Here is a 14,681-nt window from a genome sequence, read left to right as displayed (position 1 = left end):
CTAGGCTACAAAACGTGATCAAATGCACCTCATGCCAACGTGGCAAGTGAAGTGGTTTGACTGATTGGATCCCAATGTGTCTTGGTGGTTGTTTACACTTGTAGGCTATTCAGCACTGTCCACTTATAACGGCCAAAATGCCAAAAGCCAAGCGTAAACACCATGGCCTCAGTCAGAGTCAGTTTTCACCAGCAGCTTCAACGGCTCTTTTTACCTCCTGCACAATGCTTTGTATTCAGCTTTGGTTATCATCGATCACTAGGTGCCTCTCTGACTGCTGTCATCACATGCAGAACTTTCTGGATTCAACTCCGGTTCTTATCACTATACTGTTTTAGCCCGTGACCTATCTGCGGTGGTGTAAGTCACCTTGTTTCCTCTTTACTGAGGGTATAAACAGCATCTTTTGAGTGTGTCAGGATCTCAGTGTTTTGTGTAAATAATGTCCGGGTATTCACTGGCTCATGCGATGTGTTAAGGGTCATTATCCTCTGACCTCTTCAGTGGGAGTTTTGGCCTCAGGGCAAAGTCTGCTGCCTCGTGCTCTGCACAATATTCAAGTGTTTGCAAGCTTTTTTGTTGTTGTTTTTTTGGCCTTTTTATGCCTTAAATGATGGTGACAGTGGAGAGTGACAGGAAGCGAATGGGAGAGAGAGCAGGGGTGGGATCCGGAAAGGACCACGGGGCGGGAATCGTACCCGGGTCGCCGGCGTACGGTGCAGGTGCCCCAGCCAGATGCGCCACAGCTGGGGCCAAGTGTTTGCAAGTTTACACAAAACTAAATGGTACTTAGAAAGGGTAGGCTACTCTTTTATTATTATTGTCCAATGACTTAATAAAATTAATAAGAAAAAAAACTTGATCAGGTTTTTCTAAATGTAACATGAATGATTTTGTTATGGATTTTACTGCTCATTCCATAGACGGGTTTACAATAATGAATGTTTCAGTAAAAATAAAAAAAACTAATACCACTTTGGTTTTGTATAGGCCTTGTCCCCAAATAAAAGTCTCATAATCCAGTCCAATGCACTCCAGGTCCATTTTATATCAAACAACTATTTCTGTAGGCCTACACTGGATGGCCTTATAGACAGATAGATAGATAGATAGATACTTTATTGATCCCCAAAGGGAAATGCAAGGTCTCAGTAGCATACAGACATACAGACTGTTCCTATTAACCAAATTTTGCAGTGTAGACTGAAACAGGTAGGCTTAATCAATAACGGCACAATGTAACAGGTGTGGCGCAAAAAACTAGAGAATAATGCCATTGGCCTAAGGGTGCCCAAAGAAACATGCCTTTGAGGGGTTGCCATGCCTACACTTCAACCTCCTCTCTCGTTGGACTGCAACAGGACGACAACCAATAGGGTTTGAGGTGGGAGGGGTCATCTGGGACATTGACAACTGTTCCTTGAAACTGAAGCTACTAGCCCACTAGTGTTGTAGTAGTACAGCGTGGAAAGGACGGGACCGCTGCTCGGTTGGAGGTGGAAAATGATCAACGCCACTTGTCAAGAATAGAGATTCAGGTAAAGCGAAAACGTTACAGTATTCTACCGACTGTTCCGGGCGACTTTGTCGGGGACAAGCGAAATGCGTTGCTCTTGGTCAGGAAATTATGTTAGATAGCTGGGGGTTAGCGTCAATATGATCTTTCAGCCAGCCAGCCAGCTACGGTTTCCCCGACAAGCATGTTATCGGCTATAAATGAGCATCTCAACAACTGCTGGTTTAAAGAAATCCGGTAACCTGCTTTCAGTGCTCGTGTAGGAGAGGAATTTCAGGACAAATGCAATACACATTTAAAGACATATGCACATAAAGATTAAGTTACCTTTAATCAATTCGCCAACGAAAGGTATGCATCCAGCGTTTTAGTCGGAAATGAAGTAGGGCGGGACATGATTGTTAAAGTTCTGACATTAGTTCAGACCTTGCTAATTTGGGCACATTGTTGCCCGAAACAAAGCCAGTGTTGGATTGCATGCGAGAAAAAAGGTGCTGGCGAAGATAAATGACCTCTGCTATCTCCGGTAGACCACAGTCCCTGGACTCATTTTGCGTTTAGTTGGCAAAGAGGAGATGACTGACATTGTAATGTAGCAGAGATAGCAGCCTCGTCCTCTTGGTAGCACTGTACCGCCCGACCTAACTTGCATGACCAGAACTAATTTCTGATTAGCCCATTTCTGATAACGAAGTAGCCTACTGTGTGCATGCCCGCTGTTTTTGAAAGATAAGGTTGTTTGTAGCCTATTGTCTTTGGCCAGAGGTTGTCAGTCTTTGAAAATCTGTTGTATCCTACTTAGGGGCGACATAATGCTTTTATCTGTCAATTTCTCTCTTAGTTTTGTCTGTAGTTCCATGCATACCTCATCTGCGTGTGTTATATCAATCTGCTTGGCACGTGTGCCAGATCACACTTGCTCTCCCGGACCCCTGATATAATGTTGTTGTGTGTTCTGGTCAGCAGCTCTTCTGCTGAACACCCTCAGGGGAGAGTCAACCTCAGTGCTAAATGTCTGTGGTGCACCATGATCTTAATTCAGATTCTTTGGTTGGGTGTGTTTCTGTGCGATGGCCCTTCACACATACAGCTCTCGATGAACAGCCTGAGCCAGCACGTCTCCTCTCTCGGGATGGAGCACCGTTGGACCGGTGGTTTGGAGCTGGACTGGAGCTGGACTCCGGTCCTGAGAGGGTAGAGAGGGAGAGCAGGCTGCAAGGGTAGCTAGAGGAAGAGAGAGTAGGGAGAAAGAGGAGGGAGAGAGAAGAGGGCTTATTTAGGCTGAGCTTGCTGTGCTTGTTCTTGTGCTCTCTCCTCTCTCAGGGGACGGCTGTCTGGCTGTATGTTTTCAGGTCAGGGATCTCGAGGGGATGTGTATGTATCGCTGACCGTGTGGGGAAAACACACACACACACACACTCGGGCTCTTGAATGGAGGCCAGACGTGCACATCCCTGGGACAAAGCGCCCCCATAATCAGGTAGCTGCTACTTTAGATGCTGGAGCTGTAAGGACATGAAATGTGGCTGCTGCTCACACACACACACACACACACACCATGCTGCTCACACACACACACACACACACACACACACACACACCATGCTGCACACACACACACACACACACACACTCTCTCACACACACACACACATACACTCTCTCACACACACACACACGCGCACACACACACGCACTCAAACCATGCTGCTCACACACACACACACACACTCACACACACACACTCACACCTTGCTGCTCACACACACACACACACGCCATGCTGCTCACACACACACACACACGCCATGCTGCTCACACACACACACACGCCATGCTGCTCACACACACACACACACACACACACTCTCACACACACACACACTCACCTTGTGCACCAGTGCAACAGTGCAAGTCTAGAGACCATAAAATAAATATGGACATATAAGAGAGTAGGCAAGGTAATATATATAAAAAATGTATATATATATCTATATATAACTATATTATATTACTATATTACGTAAAGTGTGGATGGGCAAGTGAAAGGAGCTAGCGGCGTGTGTGGAGCTAGCGCTGTGTGTGGATGGGCTAGTGAAAGGAGCTAGCGCTGTGTGTGTAGCTAGCGCTGTGTGTGGATGGGCTAGTGAAAGGAGCTAGCGCTGTGTGTGGATGGGCTAGTGAAAGGAGCTAGCACTGTGTGTAGCTCTGTGTGTGCAGCTAGCGCTGTGTGTGGATGGGCTAGTGAAAGGAGCTAGCGCTGTGTGTGGAGCTAGCGCTGTGTGTGGATGGGCTAGTGAAAGGAGCTAGCGCTGTGTGTGGATGGGCTAGTGAAAGGAGCTAGCGCTGTGTGGGCAAGTGAAAGGAGCTAGCGCCAAAGATAACTAATGCGTAGCAAGATGGGTTGTCCTAGTTCATGTCTATGAGGGCAAAGTGGAGTTCAGTCAGAGACAGGCTCTGGTTCAGTCCCCGCCTGCACAGGGGCGTGTCACTGACGTATGACTGACGTTTGAACGCCTCGGTTCCACGCCAGACAGAAGCCGGAGTACAAAGCAAACTTGGTGTACACCTATATTAATGTTGATTTTCTCCTGACTGGAGGGTCATACTGTCACGACATTCTCCTGAAATGGGGAGGAGGGTTTGGAGATCATGATACCGTGTCCGAAATGTGCATCCATTGCTCAGAAAAATAAGGCTTTGACAAATTCTGGGAAATTCTTGGATTTTGCCATAGACCTCAATGTTAAAAAGGGAGCCCGATCACTGCATAAATGGGGGATAGTGGCCCCCCCTCGTGCGGGGCGTGTACTACTGCTACCCTACTTGCATACATTTCCGGGGACAGGAAATGGCCTCTCAGGAAGTATCTTCGTAATCAACCATCTTTGCTAGCGCTGTGTGTGGATGGGCAAGTGAAAGGAGCTAGCGCTGTGTGTGGAGCTAGCACTGTGTGTGGATGGGCTAGTGAGAGGAGCTAGTGGTGTGTGGATGGGCAAGTGAGTGGAGCTAGCTCTGTGTGTGGATGGGCAAGTGAAAGGAGCTAGCGCTGTGTGTGGAGCTAGCGCCGTGTGTGGATGGGCTAGTGAAAGGAGCTAGTGAGTGGAGCTAGCTCTGTGTGTGGAGCTAGCGCTGTGTGTGGATGGGCTAGTCAGTGGAGCTAGCGCTGTGTGTGGATGAGCTAGTGAGTGGAGCTAGCGCTGTGTGTGGATGGGCTAGTGAAAGGAGCTAGTGAGTGGAGCTAGCGCTGTGTGTGGAGCTAGCGCTGTGTGTGGAGCTAGCGCTGTGTGTGGATGGGCTAGTGAGTGGAGCTAGCGCTGTGTGTGGATGGGCAAGTGAAAGGAGCTAGCACTGTGTGTGGATGGGCTAGTGAGAGGAGCTAGCGCTGTGTGTGGATGGGCTAGTGAGAGGAGCTAGCGCTGTGTGTGGATGGGCTAGTGAGAGGAGCTAGCGCTGTGTGTGGATGGGCTAGTGAGAGGAGCTAGCGCTGTGTGTGGATGGGCAAGTGAAAGGAGCTAGCGCTGTGTGTGGATGGGCTAGTAAGAGGAGCTAGCGCTGTGTGTGGATGGGAGAAAGCAGAATGGAGTTCCTCCTCCCAATTGATTCGTCTTCTTCTGATCTCTCAGTCTAACGCCGCACTTCTCTCTCTTGCCAGGAGTGTTAAATTAGTCATGTGCAGTTCCATCTCTCTCATATGTGTCCTGCTGGGTCCTCCCGGCGGGAGCAGACTAGATCTGAACCGTGGGACACACGTCCTGAAGCGGCGACCGTGACAGACGGCCGATCCCCGCGGTGAATGTCCAAGGGGCTGGTTCTCTGGTTCTGGAGCCAAAGGAACTAATGAGATCTGGGTTTCTGGGCAGCTCCACAGCCTGTGATGAGGCCGGTGTTGTTCTGGAGCCCGTTCTGGGTCATGGCATGGTCTCTCCTGCGTCGGACTCTAGTGATGGGGCCAGTGATGTAGCCCGTTCTGGGTTGGCATGGCTACACCATTGTCTTCTGTTCCGCCTCCTCTCCTGCGTCGGACTCTAGTGTTGCGTTGTTTGGCCTGACCTGTGCCGGCATGTCTACTTGGCTGTTGTTCTGTTGAAGCAGAGAGACGAGAAGAAGAGGTGTGTGTGTGTGTGTGTGTGTGAGAAACGAGAGAAGATGTAGGCTAGGCCTCATCATTTCATCTGGGTCACTTTGGAGACATATGGTGACCCAGAATATGAAATGTTGAGAGGGAGGAGAGATTTGAGCTTACACAATGGAGTTGTTTTCTCACCACGGTTGTTTATTTAGTTAGTTACTTAGTTAGTTATTTGTTTATTCAGTATGATTACACCTCCGGCAGTAGTTTGTTTGTCTCGTCTAGTCAGATATCTTCTTAGTTAAGCTTATGTCAGTTGCTTTTTCTTCTGTAGTTTACAAAGCCACTCATTCTTTCAACGTGTGTGTCTGTGTGTGTCTGTGTGTGTCTGTGTGTGTCTGTGTGTGTGTGTGCTCGGACTGATCTCTGCCATCCCCGGTCATGGAGTGTGCTGGACTGGCCTGTATAGTCCAACAACAAAACTCACATTCTGATCCAAACAATGGCTCTGCGGTCATCACAAACCTCTCTCGCTCGCTCACTGACCCGCTCTCTCTCGCTCGTCTCTGGTCAGTCATGGTCACAGAGATGGCTCATTACACACCAGCAGTGTAAATCAAATGGATTTGTGATCTCATGGCGCACCAGGACACTCTAGAAATGACCCAAAGGTGCTGTGGATTTGGGTTAAATGGCCTCTCCGATCTTTAGCATCTCTGAGGGATTTGGCTCTCTAGCGTTTAAAGGTAACTGCTGCCGATGAGTGTGTGTGTGTGTGTGTGTTTCTCTGAGTGTGTGTGTGTGTGTGTTTCTCTGAGTGTGTGTGTGTGTGTGTTTCTCTGAGTGTGTGTGTGTATTAATAAAATGGTGGCCCAACCAGGACACACACCATTCTATTAATCTATACATCTGCTATATGGCTATATGTTTTTACACGCTACACTATTTTATTAAAACACTCAGAGAAACACACACACACACACACTCAAATATATATTTTTAAATTAGCAAAAATATACCTCTCTCAAGAAATAACCAGATTTCTTTTTCAAATAATTTTTCAGTGTTTTTAGACACATTTCAGTGTTTTTGTTATTCTTATGTTTATGCGTGAATTTAATATTTTAGCTAAAGATATTATCCCACACCTAGTACTTGTGCTTCAGCTGATGAAGCTAGCCTACATGTCATCATGTCTGTACTTATTTGTTTTTGTGTTGACTTGCTCTGTTTGTGATGACTTTGTGACCTTGAGTTTGAGAAAGGCGCTATATAAATAAAACTTATTATTATATTAGTGTCTGATGTAATGGCAGGTGACGGGATGCTAAGCTGGCAGGTGGAGAATGTGCTAGTGGAGACTGGCAATGGCCCTAAAAGTGCTCTTCTCTTTTCACCTGCCAGATCTGATAGTGGAGGAATCTGTCTGCAGCCTGCATCTGTCCTCTTCAACAAATTCATTCCCGACGCAGTCTAGACACACTGAAGGTCTTGCCAAGGGTTTAAAAGTTCAGCAGTTAACCACGTCCATCAAATGATTAAACTCCTGAGAAGCCATAAACTCCATAAACTCAGGTACTCTCTCCCCTCTGTCTCTCTTGCTTGCTTTCTTTCATTCTTTCTTTCTTTCTTGTTGCTTTCATACTTTTTTCTTTTTCTATTTTCTCGTCTCGGTTTCTCCTGCCCAGTCCTTTTCTCGTCTGATCCGTCCTGAGCTGCGTCTGTTCTCTAGCGCTTCTCTCCATCTCTGTGCCACCTGGACGTGTCGCCTCCCCTCACCCACGTCTGGCTAAATGCCCCTGGCGCCCACATAGTGGGGAAGATGCCCCTCGCGTGCCCACAGTGGGGATTACTTGCATTCCGTTCTCACTTTCCTCCCAGATAGCATCTGATCTGAGTGTGTGTGTGTGTGTGTGTGTGTGTGTTTCTCTGAGTGTAGATATCAGATAGCGTCTGATCCTGGACTGGGTCTACTGGTGATGTTCTGATCCTGGACGGGGTCTACTGGTGATCTTCTGTAATCTAGATTCTTCATGATTCTGTCAAATCTAGATTCTCATCAGTTTTGTCTGTAATCTATGTTCTTGATTCTGTCTGTAATCTAGGTTCTCGTTGGTTTGGTCTGTAATCTAGGTTTCTCGTTGGTTCGGTCTGTAATCTAGGTTCCCTGTGGGGCTACATTATTTAAGTGTGTGTGTGTCATGCTGCATACCCTGAGAGGAGCATCTGCTACCCACCATCCTCCAATCTCCTCCGCCGTGGGGGGAGACCCGGGGCTGGGGGGGTGCGGGGGGGGGGGGGGGGGGGTGCGGGAGCCATGAATGCCTGTGTGCCATTTTGGGGGGGGGGGGTATGCGGGAGAAAGCCCTGTGCCACGAATGCCTGTGTGCCATTTTGTTCCTGCCAGAAAGAGAGATGAATGTAGGTTTGTCAGTGTGTGTGTGTGTGTGTGTGTGTGTGTCTGTGTGTGTGTGTGTGTGTGTGAGGAATGAATGTAGGGTGGTAGCAAATGTTCTCACTCCTTTTCTGGCCTCCTTTTCTCTCTTAAGCCCTAATTTTTCACCATCAGGGCCATCTGGTATCTGTCAGAGACACTGTGGTGGAGCTTGCTGTTGTGTTGTGGTGTGGTGTGTGGTGGTGTTGGGTGTCTGCGGTGAAGTGGTGTGGTGTTGTTATGGGATCTGTGGTGGAGCGGTGGTGTTGTGTTGTTAGGGGATCTGTGGTGTTGTTAGGGGATCTGTGGTGGAGCGGTGTTGTTAGGGGATCTGTGGTGGAGCGGTGGTGTTGTGTTGTTAGGGGATCTGTGGTGTTGTTAGGGGATCTGTGGTGGAGCGGTGGTGTTGTGTTGTTGTTTGGGGATCTGTGGTGTTGTGGTGGTGCTGTGGTGTTGTTAGGGGATCTGTGGTGTTGTGGTGTTGTTAGGGGATCTGTGGTGGAGCGGTGGTGTTGTGGTGTTGTTAGGGGATCTGTGGTGGAGCGGTAGTGTTGTGGTGTTGTTAGGGGATCTGTGGTGGAGCGGTGGTGTTGTGGTGGTGTTTTGGTGTTGCTGGGGGTTTGTGGTCTCAGCAGACTTCACTCTTCCTGATAATGCTACTGTGAAGCATCTCTGCTCTGACAAACACACACACACACACATGCAAACGCACACACACACACACACACACACACACACACGCACGCAAACACACACACACACACGCCTGCTGTTTGTGACAGGTAGGGCCAGAGAGAGATGATCCTGTGGTGGGAGCTGATCTCGGCTGTCATGAGGCTGCTGGGGTCACTCTCAGAGAAACATACACACTCAGAGAAACACACACACACACTCAGAGACACACACACACACTCTCAGAGAAACGTACACACTCAGAGAAACATACACACACACTCAGACACACACACACTCTCAGAGAAACATACACACTCAGAGAAACACACACACACACACACACTCAGAGACACACACACACTCTCAGAGAAACACACTAGGGTTGGGCGATGTCGCCTAAATTGGCATTTGACGATGTGTACAGTAAAACATCGTGATGGACGATGATATCGTCGGGGGCGGGGGGGGGGGGGTTTCGTGTAGTAAACAGCCTATAGGTATGTCTGTACAGAAATACATTTATAATGTTCTACATAAAAATAAAAAAAATGCTATTATATAAGCTATACGGCCTGATGAAAGTGGACAGCTAAGAGAGACATACTGACCAGGCTACCGAAGTTGTGTGGAAGATCTAATCCAAGAAAATTGTTGTGAAAGACGGATAGACAATCAATCTGAACACTTGCGTGTGCACCAACCAGCGGAATATTACACATTGACAGACTTCGCTGGACCCAGCAAAAAAGCTACTTAAGACTACTATCGTGGTCACTCATTTAAAATATTAGTACTATGCAGCATCCCACGTTATCAGGCTACCGTCTATGCTGACTATAAGGGCGGCGGGAAGTGAAAGTAAAGGGCTGCAATCGCGCAGTCCAGGCTATAGGAGGGCGAAGTAAAAACACTTTTACAAATAACGAATCTCGATTACCACTCCGCTGCTGTCTGGGACTTTTGCTAAATGCATGAAATACAAGCCTTACAGTGAAAGACGGATAGGCTACCTTCTGATCCTATAATTAACGAAAGAAATGGTTTATTTTAACACAGAGAAGAAGGACGCATTTGGCGCTCGCTGTAGCCTCGCAAAAATATTTGAGCGCTAGAATGTCCTAGTCGTAGCCTAACAATAATAAATCTATATTTTCTGCTAAAACATTAGGCTACATATTACGTCCAATGTAGGCTATAGGCCTGCGAGACATGTAGGCTACTAAAGGACAATTAGGCTACACATTCCCGTCACAGTCAGGAATTATTTGAATAAGAGGGTAAGTCTTTTATTTTACAAGACGGTAGACTAATACGTGATAACTGTTTGGCTGACAGCCTTTAAAGTAGGCTCAATTTCATTTTCAGGGAAAGGTTTTTTTATGTTTTAGCCTGTTACAGCAAGAATTAGTGACTGGCATGTGGGGGCGTGGCATCACGATGGTTGCTTTCCATCGTGATGCCTGTCAACCATCACGATGGACGATGATATCGTCCATCGGCACAACCCTAAAACACACACACACTCAGAGAAACACACACACACTCTCAAAGAAACACACACACACACTCTCAGAGAAACACACACCCATGAGGCTGCAGGGGTCACTTTGAAGGATCGGGCTACTGTCCACCATAGTCTTGCCCCCAGCTAACAGAACTCGGTCCAGCTAACAGAACTCGGTCCATCTCTGGTTTACTAGAAAGGCGCTGAAAATGGGTCATTCTTCGCAGATAGCCTCTCTGCAGGAAATTGTGCCCTTTGCCATGAGATCAAATTAGCGAAGGAATGTGTTTGAATTAGTGAGTGAAGAGGACCGTGTGTGTGTGTGTGTGTGTGCGTGTGCGTGTGCGTGTGTGTGGAGGGAGAGGGATGATTCGGTAGCACAGGAGATGAGAAGAGAGGAACGTGTTCTTCTCCAGCATCTTGGAGCTCCGTGAGGAGAGGAAGAGAGGAGAGGAGGAAGAGAGGAGGAGAGACTGTTGTTCAGGCTGAAATGAGATGCCTGCAGTGGAGTGTAGGTTGTGTGCTGTGTGGAACACAGTATTGGTCAGTAGCTGTGTGGAATACAGTATTGGTCAGTAGTATTGGTCAGTAGCTGTGTGGAACACAGTATTGGTCAGTAGCTGTGTGGAATACAGTATTGGTCAGTAGCTGTGTGGAACACAGTATTGGTCAGTAGCTGTGTGGAATACAGTATTGGTCAGTAGCTGTTTGGAACACAGTATTGGTCAGTAGCTGTGTGGAACACAGTATTGGTCAGTAGCTGTGTGGAATACAGTATTGGTCAGTAGTATTGGTCAGTAGCTGTGTGGAACACAGTATTGGTCAGTAGCTGTGTGGAACAGAGTATTGGTCAGTAGCTGTGTGGAATACAGTATTGGTCAGTAGCTGTGTGGAATACAGTATTGGTCAGTAGCTGTGTGGAACACGGTATTGGTCAGTAGCTGTGTGGAACACGGTATTGGTCAGTAGCTGTGTGGAACACAGTATTGGTCAGTAGCTGCATTTCAGCTTCTCAGCTTTCTGCATTATCTATGAAGGAGGCAGCACAGGTTTGTGTGCTCAGAAGCAAAGCTCACACTGAAGGTGTGTGTGTGTGTGTGTGTGTGTGTGTGTGTGTGTGTGTGTGTGTGTGTGTGTGTGTGTGTGTGTGTGTGTGTGTGTGTGTGTGTGTGTGTGTGTGTGTGTGTGTGTGTGTGTGTGTGTGTGTGTGTGTGTGTGTGTGTGTGTGTGTGTGTGTGTGTGTGTGTGTGTGTGTGTGTGTGTGTGTGGAGTATTATTGTTCGTGCCTGACTGAGATTGAACACTGCTTCAGGGGGTTGAGGACGCTTATGCACAGTTAATTAACAGGGTGTGTGTGTGTGTGTATGAATAATAATGTGTGTGTGTTGGGGCTTTCCTTTTCCAGCTGGAGGTCACTCTGCTTCCCTGTCCAACTGTGTGTGTGTGTGTGTGTGTGTGAGAGAGAGAGAAAGCCCACCGTCAGCATCATCCAGGCGCTGCCAACAGTAGCAACTGCCAAATCTCTTGTTCTCCATTAGCACCTCTCTCTTTCTTTCTTTCTTTCTCTCTCTCTTTCTCTCTCTTTCTCTTTCTCTCTCTTTCTTTCTTTCTTTCTTTCTATCTCTCTCTCGTCATCAGGACACATTGTGCTCTCTTTTTCCTCTTTCTCCTCCTGTCATCCTCTCTTGTCTCCCTCACCTGTAACTTGGGCTCTCTCTCTCTCTCTCTCTCTCTCTCTCTCTCTCTCTCTCTCTCTCTTGCTCTCCCTATTGTATCCCTCTCTTTCAAACCCAGTAGACAGGACATTCTATCGATCTCTTTTTCTCTTCCTCCTCAGGCTTGATCTGTCTCTCTTCTCTCCCTCATGTGACCCTCTATGGTCTCTCCATCCCCTCCTCTCCTGTTGATAGTGTGTGTGTATTTGAGTGGAGGTGCTGGTGTGTGTGAGGGGCACTTGTCCTTTACATCAGTGTTGGAAACCACACTAGTCGCTGCCTGCTCTAAGTGGTCCACTGCTCAGACCAGTCCTTCAAACGGACAGGTGTGAGAGGGGTCAGCAGTGGTCGTATAGTGCTTAAAGGAACATGCTTAGGCTAAAGGAGCTAAAGGCTAACTGGTATAACCCACTTCCAGTGAATTATGCTAAGCTAGACTCATGGTGTAACCCACTTCCAGTGTGTTATGCTAAGCTAGGCTAATGGTGTAACCCACTTCCAGTTTGTTATGCTAAGCTAGGCTAATGGTGTAACGCACTTCCAGGGAATTATGCTAAGCTGGACTAATGGTGTCAAAGAGGGTTATAGCGCTCAGAGAAGAGAGGGGCACCGTATGGGTCCTCTTACCTAACTCTGGGGGAGTCAGTAAATAAGCTCATTTGCTTTAAGGTCCAGGTCCATGTCCATGTCTAGCGTTAGCATCTTGACATATAAGGGCCATTCACACCAAGAACAATAACTATAACGATAACGGCAAAAAAGTAGCGTCCTAGCTAATATGTAGCTAATATGAACAACGATAGCGTTGGGGATCACTTTCAGGGCCGTTTTAAGAACGATAAAAAGCTGACAGCCAATCAGAATCTAGCAAAGTTTAGACATTCCTTTTTGACTTTCCTTTTTGTTGGTCGGTGTGGATGCTTTTTATCGTTATTGTGTAGTTATCGTTATAGTATAGTTTTCGTTATAGTATAGTTTATCATTATAGTATAGTTTTCGTTATAGTATAGTTATCGTTATTGTTATAGTATAGTTATCGTTATAGTATAGTTTTCGTTATAGTATAGTTATCGTTATAGTATAGTTATCGTTATAGTATAGTTATCATATAGTATAGTTATCGTTATAGTATAGTTATCGTTATAGTATAGTTATCGTTATAGTATAGTTATCATATAGTATAGTTATCGTTATAGTATAGTTATCATATAGTATAGTTATAGTATAGTATATCGGTATAGTATCATTATAGTTATAGTATAGTTATAGTATAGTTATAGTATAGTTATCGTTATAGTATAGTTATCGTTATAGTATAGTTATCGTTATAGTATCGTTATAGTATAGTTATCGTTATAGTATAGTTATCGTATCGTTATAGTATAGTTATAAGATAGTTATTGTTATAGTATTGTTATCTTTATAGTTGTCGTTCCTGGTGTGAAAGGCCCTTTAGCTGCAGAAATTATGTGAAAAAGCACAGGGCTGTGAAAATGGTGCTCAACTGGAAATGTGAAACTTTCAAATTAGTGTTTTTAAGCTTCTGTGTGATTTGTTGTGGAGGCATTGTCCGATATAGATGGGTCAATGTCCTTGAGGGTGAGGGAGATGGAGGAATTTGGGTTTCCTTCAGCTCAACTTGTAGAATGACGTAGAATGACAATTATTCTAATCTGCCCTCTTTTTTTGTTGCTCTGATATGCCCAGGTCAGGAGTGTCTGTGTTGTTTTTCAGGGTGTGTTTTTGTGTTTGTTTACTCTCACTGTTTTCCTGGTCTGTCCCCAGATCCCTTTGAGCCTGACGCCAGAGAGAGCGAGCGAGAGAGAGACCCAGAGGATGGCTGCGTTCAAGAATAACTTCTGGGTAAGTTCCTGCAGCTTCTACAAAACACAGCAGGCGCATAATGCAGTTAGACCTCCTGACAACACGCTGTTCCAGCTCTATCCAGTGGGTCTGTTACACACACACACACACACACACACATACAGAGATAGCAAGAAAGTTATTCCACATACTAGTGTTGTAGCTGTGCCCAGTGGGTTTATTCACACACACACACACACACACACACACACACACACACACACACACAGGCAATGAGAATGCAGTTGAACATGGTATTGAACATGGTGTAGTAGCTGTGTCCAGTGGTCTTGTTGGTCACACACACACACACACACACACACACACACACACACACACACACACACACACACACACATTCTCATACTGATATTCACAGTCCTGCTCATAGAAGTATAAGAGCCCTGGAGACTGCATTGTGCAGCACTATTTTAAGGTGGGTTGTGCCCTAATTTATTTATATTGTGTGTGTGTGTTGTTTTCTGTTTTGTGTGTGTGTGTGTGTGTGTGTGACACCTGATATATTGCAGCTGGGTCCAGATCGCTCATGATATCAGAGAACATTGGTGATGATATCATTCAGTATAACACAGTATAATATTACTGTGAGAGCATTGGTGATGCTTTATATGCGTGTGGTCTTATGTAACAGCTTGATTGACACACACACACACACACACACACACACACACACACACACACACACACACACACACACACCTGGGAGCTCTTCAGGGCAGGCAGTGCAAGTCCTATTCTAGCTGAATATGGAGTAAAGTGTATTATTCAAAAGCACTGGGTGTTGCTCTGTCATTCCCTGAATGTGTGTGTCTGTCTGTCTGTCGGTCTGCGAGTTTGTGTGTGTTCTTGCACTTTTCAAGCTGATTACTGATATGCACTGT

At 46.3% G+C, this 14,681-nt stretch overlaps 1 protein-coding gene across 3 annotated transcripts in view; it reads left to right on the top strand.

The window, feature by feature from the left end:
* The first annotated feature begins 1,449 nt into the window (after positions 1-1,449).
* Positions 1,450-14,681, top strand: part of fcho1 (FCH and mu domain containing endocytic adaptor 1) — a 127,970-nt gene continuing 114,738 nt past the window's right edge. Inside the window, exons 1-3 of one of the 3 annotated variants that reach the window (XM_076279145.1) lie at positions 1,450-1,538; positions 6,993-7,163; positions 13,702-13,779. In XM_076279145.1, the coding sequence (XP_076135260.1) occupies positions 13,753-13,779 (27 nt within the window). In that variant the 5' untranslated portion in view covers positions 1,450-1,538; positions 6,993-7,163; positions 13,702-13,752. Of the gene's footprint in view, positions 1,539-5,298; positions 6,335-6,992; positions 7,164-13,701; positions 13,780-14,681 lie in introns of those variants that run through there. The other 2 variants (XM_076279146.1, XM_076279147.1) reach the window with 2 other exon arrangements.

The sequence above is a fragment of the Alosa pseudoharengus genome, unplaced genomic scaffold (assembly GCF_046254945.1).
Source record: "Alosa pseudoharengus isolate Yale_2024_CS ecotype anadromous, Long Island Sound unplaced genomic scaffold, YU_APseudo_1.1 YU_APseudo_1.1_scf_11, whole genome shotgun sequence".
In the NCBI taxonomy this organism is placed as follows: domain Eukaryota; kingdom Metazoa; phylum Chordata; class Actinopteri; order Clupeiformes; family Clupeidae; genus Alosa; species Alosa pseudoharengus.
The sequence above is the reverse complement of the archived record's forward strand: the minus strand, read 5'-3'. Positions and strand labels throughout refer to the sequence as shown.